The sequence below is a fragment of the Cuculus canorus genome, chromosome 15, assembly GCF_017976375.1.
Source record: "Cuculus canorus isolate bCucCan1 chromosome 15, bCucCan1.pri, whole genome shotgun sequence".
NCBI classification, from domain to species: domain Eukaryota; kingdom Metazoa; phylum Chordata; class Aves; order Cuculiformes; family Cuculidae; genus Cuculus; species Cuculus canorus.
The window spans coordinates 12,353,792-12,367,399 of record NC_071415.1 but is presented as its reverse complement, the minus strand read 5'-3'; the positions used below and the strand labels follow the sequence as shown (position 1 = coordinate 12,367,399).

The 13,608-nt window shown below is 47.0% G+C and overlaps 3 protein-coding genes across 5 annotated transcripts in view; 1 reads left to right on the top strand and 2 right to left on the bottom strand.

Moving 5' to 3' along the window:
• MAD1L1 (mitotic arrest deficient 1 like 1) overlaps positions 1–3,588 on the bottom strand; it is a 366,287-nt gene extending 362,699 nt beyond the window's left edge. The window contains exons 1-3 of the mRNA XM_054081023.1: positions 3,545–3,588; positions 2,069–2,222; positions 663–803 (exon numbers count right to left, since the gene is read on the bottom strand). Coding sequence (XP_053936998.1) covers positions 663–803; positions 2,069–2,218 — 291 coding nt within the window. The 5' untranslated portion in view covers positions 2,219–2,222; positions 3,545–3,588. The remainder of the gene's footprint in view (positions 1–662; positions 804–2,068; positions 2,223–3,544) is intronic.
• A 578-nt stretch (positions 3,589–4,166) lies between these two features.
• Positions 4,167–7,764, bottom strand: MRM2 (mitochondrial rRNA methyltransferase 2). Its single transcript, XM_054080209.1, has 3 exons — positions 7,717–7,764; positions 6,066–6,337; positions 4,167–5,355 (listed from the first exon to the last, which is right to left on the bottom strand). Exons 1-3 carry the CDS (start codon positions 7,743–7,745, stop codon positions 4,931–4,933), a joined length of 726 nt encoding a protein of 241 aa, XP_053936184.1. The 5' UTR covers positions 7,746–7,764; the 3' UTR covers positions 4,167–4,930.
• NUDT1 (nudix hydrolase 1) lies at positions 7,704–13,594 on the top strand. 3 transcript variants are annotated; one of them, XM_054080210.1, is made up of 4 exons: positions 7,704–7,806; positions 8,464–8,620; positions 11,651–11,796; positions 12,011–13,594. In XM_054080210.1, the coding sequence occupies exons 2-4, from the start codon at positions 8,469–8,471 to the stop codon at positions 12,181–12,183; spliced, it is 471 nt and encodes a 156-aa protein (XP_053936185.1). In that variant the 5' UTR covers positions 7,704–7,806; positions 8,464–8,468; the 3' UTR covers positions 12,184–13,594. The 3 variants fall into 3 exon arrangements, with proteins under 3 accessions (XP_053936185.1, XP_053936186.1, XP_053936187.1); XM_054080211.1 differs by lacking the exon at positions 7,704–7,806 and adding an exon at positions 7,813–7,825; XM_054080212.1 differs by lacking the exon at positions 7,704–7,806 and adding an exon at positions 7,826–7,854.
• The last annotated feature ends 14 nt before the right edge of the window (positions 13,595–13,608 follow it).

Here is a 13,608-nt window from a genome sequence, read left to right as displayed (position 1 = left end):
CCAGAAACCAATAAAAGCTATTAGCTCCCAAGTGAGGCTCACTGTTTTATCAGTGCAAGCTCTCTTGTGTGACAGAGCACAGTTGGCACTGCTGCCATTCCAATTAATTACAGTCACACAGACCAAATGCTTTCAATTCTGCCAGCAGAAGTTTAAATTCATCTGGGAGAAACAAATAACAAATCCTTTTGTTACGGCTATTCATGACAACTTGAGTGCTAAACTAACGGAGTCCAGTGATAAGATCATCAGTTTGTCAATGACGCAAGGCTGTGATGCTCATGCTCTTGTCTACATTAGCAAGTTAGTGCAGCGCACGGAGAGGAGATCTGTACAGCAAAACAGTCAGAGCTGGGAACTTGACACCCACACCACCGCCGCATTTGCAGTAAATGCATTCCAGAAGCATTTACTACAGATTTGGTGAAGGCTTAGTCTGAAAAGTGTCCACTAGCAGTTGGAGAACACTAGGCTGGCTCCTGGACTGCACCTTTCAGTTTAGTTTCATCCAAAACAAGCTGACTTTACAGGTGCTGAGACAAACCACTGCAAACCAAAGCATGGCACACTACAAGCCAAGAGCACATCCCCGATGCAAAGTAAAACACCAAGGTAGATGCACTGTATACGTTCTGACTTAGGCCTATAATGATCATACTCACCTCATAGTTTCTGGCATTGGTATTAGCTGCTTTCTCTAGCTCAATGCGAGCTCGTTTGTGGCTAAGCTCCATCTGCATCTTCTCTCGTTCCACCTGCAGGAGCTGGGATTTGGAGTGGATCTGCCCAGCTTGTTCTTCCAACTGGCCAGTCCATGTGTGAAAAGGGACATTACACACCATTAACTGCACTGCAATAACACCATTATCTTCCACCCTGCTCTACTCAGCTGGCACTCACCTGCCATTTTACAAATTACAATGAAACTACCACCACACCTGTTGTATTTTAATTCTCACACCAGCTGCAGATGGGGAAATCAGGAGTTCAACACCACACCCAGAAACCCACCCCAAATCAATATCAGTTGTGAACAAGTTAATTTCAACATCTTCTTTCAGAATTTCTCACTTAGTCTCTAGAGGTACTCAGTCAAAATATACTTCTCCCTCTGAAAAAAAAAAACGCAACTTAATTACAAACTCCCTAAGCCTCATAAAAGTAACAGCAGCTCACCAAGTAGCAGAGATCGTGCTCCCCAAGAAATATGGCTGCTGAGCGAAACACTGTTTTTCCACTACCTGCCACAATATTATGCTTCCTTTTTTCATTGAAATTACTTCACAGCACAGACAATATTAACAGAATACCTCAAATAAGCAAAGTACATTCAACACAGCTATCGAAGACTGGTTAGAGAGCCTCCTCTAACCATCTCTGCAACACAAACATACCATAGACAGAAAAGACATACTTTTTTTGTCAACATTCTAAATGCAAAGCTTATTTTATACTTGGAGACTGAAACAGAAATTATATCAAAATACAGAAACTTTATTACAGCCTAATAAATAAGTCTTTCTGATCCAAGACGTCAACTTATTCCATGCTTTATGAACATGAGCAGGCTTACAGGAAAAAGTCAAGACACCCCAGACACTAACAGACAAGAAGGCACAACTGGTTACACATCAAAGTCACAGCTCCCTGTGAGTCTCCTGTACCTGCCCAGGCAAATAAACTTTAAGGAAGATTGTGAAAAAAGTAACAAAGTGACTTAATAGAAAAATATCAACAGATATAAAGCTCTTTTGTTCAGCAATATGAAAACAACTTACAATTTAATTTCCTGAGCTGGTATACAGATAGGAACAAGCAGGGAAGAAATGCAAAGAACTCTTCTGAAATGTTTATAAAACAGAAATAAATGTCTTACACTTTGTAAAAAAAAATAAAGATTCTAGAATGCTGACAAGAAGTAAGTTGCCATTATTGAGCTTGCATGGATATCAACTATAGAGAGAATGGTCAGATCTTAATGAAATCAATCCCAATTCCTGAAATCAAAATCAGTCTGCAAATACACTTAAGTGACACTGCAGGCATCAGCAAGCTGAGGACACCTCACCTGCATCCTCTGCTGATACTGACTCTGTAAGCCACTTTGAGTCGATCCTGGTGTAGCAAGCCCAGACATCCCCTCCATGCGCTGCGAAATAAAGTTGTTGAGGGATCTCAGAGTGGAGAAGACAGTGGTGTTTTCTTCTAAGTCCTCCATGGCTCTAGAAATACACAAAAAATAATCAGCAAGACATTCAGAGCAACCTATGGTATACTGGCTGCTTTGCTAAAAACAGATACATCACTGCCCTAGGGAAACACTAAATGCAAGGTGTTCCAATTTGCAGGATACAAAACCCAATGTGCTAGTCATACCTGGGATCCATGGATAACTGCTGGGCCAGAAAATACTAACCAAACAAGGCTGAAGGTGGGGGTCTGAAATGTGAAACGGATGCCAGAGAGCTTGTTCTTCCCTGAGCTTTAGACCCGAAATGCTTTTGGCTTATTTAAATACCTTCTCCCCTGAATCTCAGCTCGGAATTGTACAAATAAGAGCTGTCATAAGTTATAAAAAATTGAATTATCCCTTCCTATATAATTAAGATAGATGCTGGGATACAAGTTAACATGGTAGGACATGAAGATCTACAGCACATAACACTAACAAACAGAACTCCTTACTTTCCAACCAAACATTTGAAGCTGATGAGGGGGGAAGAGAGCTAGTTTCATACCTGCAGCAAACCCTACCTTCCACACAACTTGATTCTGGATTCCAGAAAGCACTCGAAATGTAACTGCCAGCAACAAAACTTGTCAAGCTCACAGGTCGCTTATATAAGTAAAACTGTGCCTCCTCGTCCACACAAAAGTTTTTGCAGTTCTTGCTTCAAATTTGGCAGGGCACTGAGTAAAAGGCCAAAGGCAAAGGAGCCTGGAGCTCAGAAATCCTGCAGGGCCTCCCAGATTTCAGGGAGCCTCAACGAGTCCCTCCAGTGACTGCCCTCCCCACAAATCCCCCGACGCATAAAGGAGGCTCAGGACCAGGAGAAGCAACCCACACCATCCGCACGGGCTTGTACCAGAGGCACAGTTTTGCGGCAACCTTTCAGGGCCCTGCACTCCCCGAGCAACACAGAGCTATTCTTCAAACCACAGAATCGCTTGGTTGGAAAAGACCTCGGCGAGGAGTCCAACCACACCTGCCCACTCCTAAACCATCCCTGAGCACCCCACCTGCCCCGCCTTTAAACACCTGCAGGGATGGGGGCGGCACCACCTCTCTGGGCAGTTCCAGGGCCTCAGAGCCCTTTGGGGGAGGAACTGCTCCCCGATACCCAGCCTAAGCCTCCCCTAGGCACGCCGAGGCCGTTCCCTCTCGCCCTCTCTCTTGTTCCTCGGGATGGAAGAGCAGCGAGGGCAGAGGCGCACGGGCAGCAGAACAGCCGAGGCCCAGCTGATAAGCGTTTATCGCCAGCCCCTAGTTCCGTGCCGCACAGGAACCCCCGGAGCCCCGAGCAGCGCCGCCCGCGCTCCTCACCCGCCCCGCTTGGATCTCCCTCCTCGCCGCCGACGCCGAGATCTCGCGAGAATTCGCTCCCAGATCTCGCGAGAGCAGCGGCCCGCGCCGCCGTAAGGACACGAATAGGCGCGCAGCCCCCGCCGCGCGTACCGTAACGCCCCGTCTCGGTGCGAAACAGCTTCCTGCTCAGCCGCCCCTTCGCATCCCAAACGGCCCCCGCACCGCAGGGCTCCCGCCCCACCGCGGCCGGGAAGCACGGCTCCGGTCCCACAGGGAATTAAATTACTCAAAGAGCAGCCTGACACCGTTTTCTTCCCTTCCCAAACGCTGCCCAGGTCAGGCTGTGGGGATAACGCTTTCACACGCACCGCTCGGGATGGAGATCCAGATCGAGATGTTTCAAACTAATTAAAATTTGATAGATCTGTAAGCAATCCCAAAAGAGAGGTTTATAATAAGAAAGAGCCGGACGCCTTAAAACCCAACAGCCCTACCAGCCCGTCCAATAACTCACACCAGCCTGATGGAAGCGCTATTTGATGTAAACGCTGTCACTTCCAGAGAAGGCTAAATTTAGTTTTGCAAGCAGAATTCTAGCAATTCAATTCATAATTCCCCCTGCCTGGGACCCAGGGAACAGTTTGTCATTTCACCTAAGAAACATCACCAGTCAGACATAAAACATCATGGAAAACACAGGGGAAATGATCTCCTCAGTAGCGATGACCTTGCTCTACTGTCAGGTGCTGGATTTACAAGTTGAGTGAAGCTTCCATCTCTAAACATGACGTGCCTCTTTAGGAAACACAGCAGAGCCATCCAGCTAAATATTCCAGAGCCGTTCCTATCTCATGAGCAGCCACACCACAGATCGTACGTGATGATGCAGATCCTGACATGCATGAAAACCTTATTTATTTTCACATGTGCTAATAAATTATACCAGCTTTTAAGAAAGATGAAGAGGCAATAAATTGGCTCAGACTCCTGTTGTTGCTCCCTCTCATTCCAACGACCACCTACATGGTTAGCCTCAAACTTGACACCATTAGTAGTGCAATGATTTTCAAGCACACATTAAAAACTCATATAATCGTTGTTTTATTTTCATTTCCATTACTCCAGCACCAGAGGCTGCCTTGCAGGTTACTCCTCTCCCTTCCCCACTGCTTTCTCCACAGGTGAGAAGCAAGACTGGATGTCTCTGCCTGTAGAATTAATGGATAAACTCAGTAGGACACCACACTGGTTTATTTTGGTATTTGAAAAGCATGATGTACTTCGTAAGAACTGTGGTAGATCTACCCAGGGTCTTAAAAGTGTTTTTTTTCTTTAACCATATGCCAAACTCAGACTTCCAAACCATGTCTGATCTCTTGTTCAATAATCTGAACTTCTCAGCTTTCACTTCTCTTTGTACAGCCTTGCCAAATAATAAGATTCAGCGGAGTCCTTCCGGCTGGCCTGCGGCTTTATAGTTCTCACATCTTGGAACTGCTCCCTCAGTCTGTTTTGCAGAAGACAGGACTCACGTCCATCCCAGAATTTACAAAGCATTGTTCCTTTGGGCTTTAAAATACTTTGGGAGAGATTCAGAAGGCCTAAACATAGATTGATCAGCTTCTGATGATCCAGTTCTCTAATGCCTGTTGCATTAGGTGCCATGTCGCTCAAGATAACATCCACCTTCTCTGCAGGAAGCAGACTCTGAATCCTCCTCAGCGTGCTTGGGTCTGCAATGTCAGCCTCCGACAGGAAGACTGCTCCTTCCAAAGGAGAAATCCGCAGGACGTCAACACCAAGGACAAAGCCAGTGGGGGCAGCAGGATCTAGATTGTAAGAACAAATGACACACTGAACACTCACGATGGTTGCAAACAACCTGCCTACAAATGAGCTCCATGCTAGTCAATAAACACAAAATTTATCACCTGTCATGTCTGCTCTTCTTGTCCTTAAACAAACAATAGTTTGCTGTGTGCATCTGGATGGATGTTTGCTATAAGCTAATTCATTCAAGATGTGAAAACTCAGTTACTTTGGATAAGGAAGTGGCATCATTCTTGTTTTCCTCCTGTTCTTTCGAGGCTGACAATCCAGAAATCCTGGACAACAGTGCAGATGATAGCACCTTATCTTGTAAATACTAATGGCTTAATCCGCAAAAAATGTACATAGTGGTTACTACCATTTTTCAAGAAGGGAAATAAAAATACAGAAAAGCTAAGTTACCTGCTGGAGGCTACATGAATTTCAGAACTGGATGAAGTGATCCTCCCCACAACACAGTTAATCAGAACACTTCACGTGTCTACAGTAGCACCTCATGTTAAGTTTGTATTTCCCAACTATGATTTCTCTGGATTGTATGAAGATTTTCACTGTCATGTAAGCGTATGCTTTCACGCATCTATCAGTGACTCTGGTGCTTGCCCGTACCCAGATCCCTTCCCCACACAGCCACCATCACAGCTGAGTTTTCTCACATGCTTCAGGGTGAGACTGATCCCCAACTTGCCTGCCAAAACCATACACTTACCAGTACCCAATGCGTTGACCCTCTCTACAGCAACCTGGCTCCAGGCGCCAGGCGCCGCTCCACAATCAAGAACAGAAAGTCCTGGGCGAAGGATACGCAGCTTGTCATCAATCTCCAGCAATTTGAAGGCGCTTCGGCAACGGTAATGCTGCTGCTTCGCCGCCTTGACGAAGGGGTCCTTCAAGTGCCGCTCCAGCCACCGGTGCTCAGTTCCAGTTTTCTTCAGGAACCCCGCTGTGGTGTGAAGACATTTGCTCACCAAATGCCAACAGCTGCCAGGGAAGACAGTTTATCAATTAGTGCATAACCACCATGTATTTCAGAATCATAGAATTGTTTGCTTGGAAAAGACCTTTGAGATCATTGAATCCAGCTGTACCTGCCCACTACTGCACCAGATCCCTAGGCATCTGCCCATCTTTTAAACCCCTCCAGGGATGAGGACTCAACCATCTCCTTGGTCAGCTCGTTCAGTGCCTGACAACCCTTTTGGTGAAGGCATTTTTCCTGATGTCTCATCTGAACCTCCCCTGGTGCAACCCCAGGCCATTTCCCCTTGTCCTATTGCCCATCACTTGCAAGAAGAGAGCATCACCCAAGTCTCTAGAACAATTAATTCTACCCTTGACGCCAGCTTGTCCCATTTCCATCAGGATCAAAAAAAACTCCCTTCCAACATGAGATTCTTTCACTTATCTGGCCCAATCGCAACAAAAAGGGACTTTATTCATAGAATCATACAATAGTGTAGGTTAGAAGGGACCTTAAAGATCATCATGATGCTGGAAATAAGAACATTCCTGCTTTTACAGCATTATTTTTTCTTTTGCTAAGACCATTCTCTCAGTGTTCACAGTATCAGCTTTGGCAAAGAAAGACAAGTTTTCTAAACCAGGCTGAGTGGGTCAGACAGTGACAGAAGCGGTACCGCCAGCGTGGAAGTTGACCAGGTCAGGACTACTCTAACCAGAAACAAGTGCATGACCTCCGCCAGGCTCCTGAAGCAGACAGTCAAGCCGGAACAGACAGACCTGAACAAGCTCTCTCTTTGGTACAAGAAGACTATTTTATTTACCACAAAGGCAGTTGTTCAATACCCCAATATCTTACATCAGTCGTAGACAGAAGTAGAATCACTGAATCATTTGGGTTGGAAGTGACCTTAAAGATCACCCAGTTCCAACCCCTCTGCCATGGGCAGGGACACTTCCCACTGGATCAGAGGCTCCAACCCCCATCCAACCTGGTCTTGAACACCTCCAGGGATGGGGCAGCCACAACTTCCCTGGCCAGCCTGTGCCAGGGCCTCACTGCTCTCATCCTGAAGAAATCCCTCCTTATATCCAGTCTAAATCTGCCCTTCTCCAGTTTATACCCGTTCCCCCTCATCCTATCCCCACAAGCCTTTATGAACAGCCCCTCCCCGGCTTTCCTGTAGCCCCTTCAGGTACTGGAAGGTCGCTCTAAGGTCTCCTCGGAGCCTTCTCCAGGCTGAACATCCTCAACTCCCTCAGCCTGTCCACACAGGGAAACGCTCCAGCCCTCGGATCACCCTGTAGCCTCCTCTGGACCCGCTCCAACAGTTCGGTGGGTGAGCACGGGCCGCTCCCGGGGCCTCCCCCGCCGCCCTCGCTCCCCTCCCCGCACGCACCGGGTCCTTCCGCCGCCCGCGCGAGCCATGGCGGCCGCCACGCCCACATCTCCCCTCGCGAGGGGCGGCCCCACGGCAGCGGCGGGAGAGGTACAGGCGGGGCCTGGCGGTGCGGGGCGAGGATCGGGGAGCCGAGGGGTTCGGGGGGACCCGGGAGAGAAGGGATTTGTGGGGGAGTACCCTGGGAGAGCATGGATTTAGGGGGGAGACCTGGGAGAGCAGGGATTTAGGGGTCACCCTAGGAGAGGAGGGATTGGGGGGGTCCCTGGGAGAGCAAGGATTTAGGGGGCGACCCTGGGAGAGGAGGGATTGGGGGGGGGGGGGCAGACCCTGGGAGAATAGGGATTTGGGGGTGGTGATTTTGGGGTGCTGAGAAGGTGGTCCAGGATCTGGATAGGGATGTCAAGGATTTGGGGAGTGGGTCAAGGATCTGGGGAGGGCACCTTGCGAGGACAGGGATTTGTGGGAGGGAGGTCAAGGGTTTGAGGAGGGAACCCTGGGAAAACAAGGATTTGGGGAGGGAGTGCTGAGGGGCCAATGGAGCAAGAGTCAGTGGGAGTGCTGGCGAAGTAGGTGTTGGGAGAGACACTGAGTGACCTTGGGCTGGGGGTGGTGGGATCTGGCATTTAGGGCAGGGGTGCTGGGGGTGAGGGGCTGTCTGTTCCCCGGACCAGAGGAGCAGCCTGGCCTCCCTGCATCGGGGGATCAGGAGCCCTTGGTGCAGCGTCACCTCCTTGCCTTGGCCAGGAGTCATGTACACATCCAGGCTCTTCACCCTTGTCCTGGTAGTGCAGCCATCCCGCGTTCTCCTGGGCATGAAGAAACGTGGGTTTGGAGCTGGGCTCTGGAATGGCTTCGGAGGGAAGGTGCAGCCAGGGGAGAGCATCGAGGAGGCTGCTCGCAGGTGAGTCCTGTCCCCATTTGGCTGGATCTGCAGTCAGTGGTGGTGTTGGGGCACAGGCTGGGCTGTGGAGGTGCGAGGCTGTGGGGTGGGTGCAGGTGGCACCACTGTATTTGGCTGGCCGTAACACTCTCACACCCAGCGTGGTACTCGAGAAATGCAGTCGTGAGCCATCTCTGAACAGAGAAAAGCCCTGGTTCCACAGGAGATGGGGGATTGTCCATGTGTGCGCAGAAACTGGATGGCTCCCGTTGCCTGTCAGCTGCAAATCTTTAACTCGTCCAGTCTATGAGTAACTAGAAATTACTGAGTATCCTCATTCCCATCTTTCAGACTGGTCTAAACTGAGACTTGGTCTGCTGGTGGTAGGCAGAGGTTCTTGCACTGCTCAGAAAGGTGCAGAGCTTCATTTTGGCTGTATAGCAGAATTATAGCTTGTGCTAGTGTACTGCTTATTGTTTAAATTTTGAAGGTGTTGAAGAGATGCTGCTTTCTAGTAGCTACTACCTGAAAATGTAGTAACAAAGTAGTAGAAATTGTTAGGGGTCGTATGTGAAAGGCACTGTAGAAATTCATTGACTGCACAGTGGCATTTTTAAGTCCTGAGGCTGAGTTAGGGAATTGAATTCCATTGGTGCAGAGGTACAGTACCATTTTGAAGCTTTTAGTACTGATTTCTTGAAGTTCTTTTTCTTTTGTCTAGTCACTCAAACTAAATACCAGATCTCAGCTGAATTGCCAAACTCCTCTAAGAATTGGGTACCTCATTCTTTACACAACTGTTGCTGACACAGAGCAACATTTTGCCACCTTCTCACTCTGATACGTCCCCAAGAATTGCCCTCACACCTGCAGGAAGATTACTTTTGGTGCGCTCAACAGCTCCCTAACAGCTTTTGCCCTGAACCCTCTCCTCAGCTGTGCCAGTGCAACCACCTGGGTTCTGTGGTGAGCTAATGTGGGGGACAGAATGGTCCTCCCTGCAGATGTGCATCCGGTAGTGCACACTGTCAACATACCTGATGTTTACACTATGGCTTTTTATGTCATTTATCATCTCTGAGTGGAGAGAGGGAGATCAGTTCTGTTCCTTAATCAGGTCTCCATTTGCTAGGCTTATGGTGCCACTGACTGTGGCTTAAATCTGATTATTTAATTTAGCATTTGATTTCATAGGAGCACGATTATCCGTGCTAGCTCAGAGTTAGAAAGCAGAGCTTTAGTCCGTATGGTATGTCAAGCGATGGAAGTTTCATCGATCTCAGCACACCATATCACAGCGCAGCCGGCGCCTGCTGCCATGGGCTGTGACACAGTCCAATCTTTGGCCCTTTCCACGTATCAAATTCAGAAGGACACAACCAATTCCTGCTGAGGTCAGCTGAGCAGGAAGCTCCCCCAAGCCAGGGCCAGCCAGGCGTGCAGCCCACCTTCCTGGCAGGAACGCCACTGTTGGAGTGCTGCCTCGGGGTGCAGCTCTCCTCCAAGTGGTGTCACTGTCCAAGCTTAACTTGCACAGCCTCCACCCTGTATTCAGAGCTGAGGAATGATGCTGCAGTTCCATGTTGCACTGTCTTGTGTGGCTTTGCAGCCACATAAGGTGCAAAGTATCCTCACAGCACAGAGAGTTAAATATTAAGCTGAAACATGAACAAAAGTTCCTTGTATCTGTAAGATTTCTATACCCCACTGGGCACACCATGTTCCTGTTAGCACCTGCGACCCTCAGCTCAGTGGCACATCTCATAAGGGGAGCACTTACCTGGTCCATTATTTCATCTCCTACCTGTTATGTTTCCCTGCGCTATGTCCAGAGCCAAATACCTGTTAGGTGACTTGCTTAGAGAACCATAGCGGTGTTGTGCTTTCTTGTTCAATTATCACAGTCTGTAAAATAAGGCTTTTAGCTTTGTTGCTGGAAAACTGCCTCTATTTTGGACATCAATAGTTTCTCAGGAAGACAAACTAAAATTAGCTAACACATGAAATTGGAATTGAATTTTGAAGGATGGGATCCATTAAATTGATGCCAAAGAAAGCTGGAGCCTTAAAGATAATTTCCATTACATTTAAAAATTGTTAAGTTACTGCCAAATAAGCAACTACATTAATTATTAACCTTAACTGAGGATGCACCGTTTCAAAGTATTCCTTAGTTTTGCTCATTAGAAAAACCATGTTTAACTTCAAGCTATACTGGTTCTGTGAGGCAGGCAGAAATAAAAAAGCCCTAAGTGCGTAGCATGAACAGAGTGAGTAATTGACTGTGCTTCAAGTAGCCGTGCATGGTGATGCATGGAAAAGAGCTGCCTGGCAAGTCTCAAAGGGCTTTTAAAAGTCTTGCCTTCTAGCCCCTCTTTATGCTAAATGTACTTCTAGGGAGGAGAAATGGAAAGTTTACACAATTGCTTTGTGTTTTTTATGTGGCATTTGAATGGGAGACCCGTGGGTATGGCTAACATTCTGCATGCAAATCATGTTACACAGTGTGCAGCATTACTTAAATAAGCTTCAGGTAGCCTCAGAAGTAGCTGGTTTTCCAGTGAGCACAGATGTTCTAATATTTCATATCTGCTTCTCTGCAGCTCTCAAAGCTTTACCTTGAAGTTGGCAAAGCCTTTTGCTGGTCTAAATAAAAGTGTATCTTGGAGTTCTGATGTGACATCCATCTACAGTCTGGATAAATGTATTATCCACTTGGAACCAATCTCAGGAAAGATCATTATGTTGCAAGGAGTGTAAATTATCCTAATCAATCAATTTTCCTGAATATTCCCCTTCCAACACAGACTACATTCTTACCAGGCTTTAGAAGCTTAAAATAACACACAAGTGAGTCTGACATGGCTCTGCTGTGGTGTAAGTAGGAAGTAGTTTGGTGCAAGGCAGAACTCCGCTGTGCCCTGCTCTGTTTTACAGGTGCAGCTTTCACCTTTGGTTCACTGGAAGTGTTTTGTATGTGCAAGTAAAGCTAATGACTGCTTTTTTGTTCTCTCAGCGCTGACGTTCCTCTAAAGTCTGTTTCTTGTGCAGGGAGCTCCTGGAGGAGAGCGGACTGACTGTGGACACCTTGCAGAAGATGGGTCAGATCACATTTGAATTTGTGGGCAACTCTGAACTCATGGAAGTTCACATTTTCCGAGCAGATCATTTTCATGGAGAGCCAACAGAAAGCGATGGTGAGTAGCCAGTGCAGGGGAAGGAAGGATGTGCATTCTCTTCTGAGACAGTACTGCTCTTAATCAACGCAGAACTATTCATGCCAAAATCCCTTTGAGAAGAGAGGCAGCTGGGCTGTCGAGGGAAGCCACTTGTTGACAGATACACAAAGTCTAGGCAGCACAAAAAGCAAGAGAAAGTCTCATGCAAAGTTCTTTTGTTTTCTCCCACCAGAAATGCGTCCACAGTGGTTTCAGCTGGACGAGGTGCCATTCAATCAGATGTGGGCAGATGACAGCTATTGGTTCCCCCTGCTGCTTCAGAAGAAGTTGTTTCGTGGCTATTTTAAGTTCCAGGGACAAGACACTATCCTGGAGCACACCCTGAAAGAAGTGGAGGAAGTTTAAGAAAACGGAAGCACTCGACCCACGTGCTGTTGCCCACATTGGGCTAGAACAGTCAGTACTGCTTTGAAGGGCATCCTTTCTCGGTTCTCCAGGAAAGGAGACTTTGCCGGGTCACTGGGAAGTACAGCAAATAAGGGGCTTTCTTAGAGCAGAAATATAAGCAATGACATTTTCTAAGCTGTGAAGTCCCTAGTTGTGCTATACTTTAGTGGTTACATAGTCACAACTATTAAAAAAATTAGTTAACCCTTTTTTTCACAGGCAGCTAACTTTTCAGGCTTTTCCCTTGTGGCTGGGAATGCTTTTATAAGATTAAAAAGATTTTCTAGTAAAAGCACGTGTTCTGCGGTAAATGTCTGGGTAGCTTTGAGACTATTTAAGGGCCTTTCAGGAGCTGGCTTCCTTTCACAAGAACATTAAGTGGACTGTGATGCAGCAGAATCCACCGAGTATCTCCTCCGTGCCAGTTCTGGACAGTTCCCTGTTCAGCATTAATTCCTGGGACAAGGTGAGGCTTGGCCAGTGCTGTGAAAGCCTTCTCAAAGCAGAGATCCTGAGGGGATCTCTACCTAACACTGCAGGGAGGGTAAGGTTATAGGAGTTCAGAACACAAAGCCAGAGGGAGTACGACGCTGTTTGAGCCCTGCTGTGAACCTGAACTGTTTGGAGCATTTTAGGTAAAAATGTGTTGAATAAAATCAACTTTCAGCAACTCCATGTTGCAAAGTGCTGTCACCTGTGGCTGCAGGCTCTGCCATGTGTCAGTAGCAGCACTCAGGTCAGCAGAGGCTTAATCAAACCGAGGTAGAAATAACATGACAGAGGTAAATTCTTACACAAGTTTTGATTTTTGTTTTGTTTTAAACACTTTTACAAACACATATAACACTTACAGATAGAATCTTGGAATGTAATATAGGATCTGTAAACATTTCCAGTCTACCAGCTGTAGTAATAGTTCTTTAATTCCTGCATTTGGATAAAGTGCTTCATACATAAGGCTATTTGAGCAAAGCAAAGATACAGGATATTCCAGGCAGGCAAAATTCACACCCTCTGAACAAGACTGTTTCCTCTTGTCTCCCTCCAGCAGTTCTGAATAATTTATACCACTCAAAAATGCCCTTCTTCATATGTTCAGTAAGCTACAGCTCAGACTTTGGGGATAGCAGTTAACACCTTAGAATCTTCCTTTTCTTTTTGAGCTGCATACAGAGTTACTTACAGAGGCTTTAATACTCACCTCTGCTTCTGACAGAGCAGTGAGGGTTTCTGGCTGTTCTAACAGAGAGAATGGCTTGAGGCGAGTACAGGAGAGAGAATAAGCACAAGGGGATAAGTAGCTCGTAACAGGATGGAAGGCTTTAGTGCATGATATGAAAGGGAGTGACTGGCAGCCGATACCTGTTATGTTATCTTGATTTA

Coding starts and splice junctions, on each gene's coding strand:
- MRM2 (XM_054080209.1), bottom strand. CDS start 7,745: ATGGCTCGCGCGGGCGGCGGAAGGACCCG. Junction 6,338..7,716: donor GCGGGCGGCGGAAGGACCCG/GTGCGTGCGGGG, acceptor CTTCCCTGGCAG/CTGTTGGCATTTGGTGAGCA. Junction 5,356..6,065: donor GGTCAACGCATTGGGTACTG/GTAAGTGTATGG, acceptor CTTACAATCTAG/ATCCTGCTGCCCCCACTGGC.
- NUDT1 (XM_054080210.1), top strand. CDS start 8,469: ATGTACACATCCAGGCTCTTCACCCTTGTCCTGGTAGTGCAGCCATCC. Junction 8,621..11,650: donor ATCGAGGAGGCTGCTCGCAG/GTGAGTCCTGTC, acceptor TTTCTTGTGCAG/GGAGCTCCTGGAGGAGAGCG. Junction 11,797..12,010: donor AGAGCCAACAGAAAGCGATG/GTGAGTAGCCAG, acceptor TTCTCCCACCAG/AAATGCGTCCACAGTGGTTT.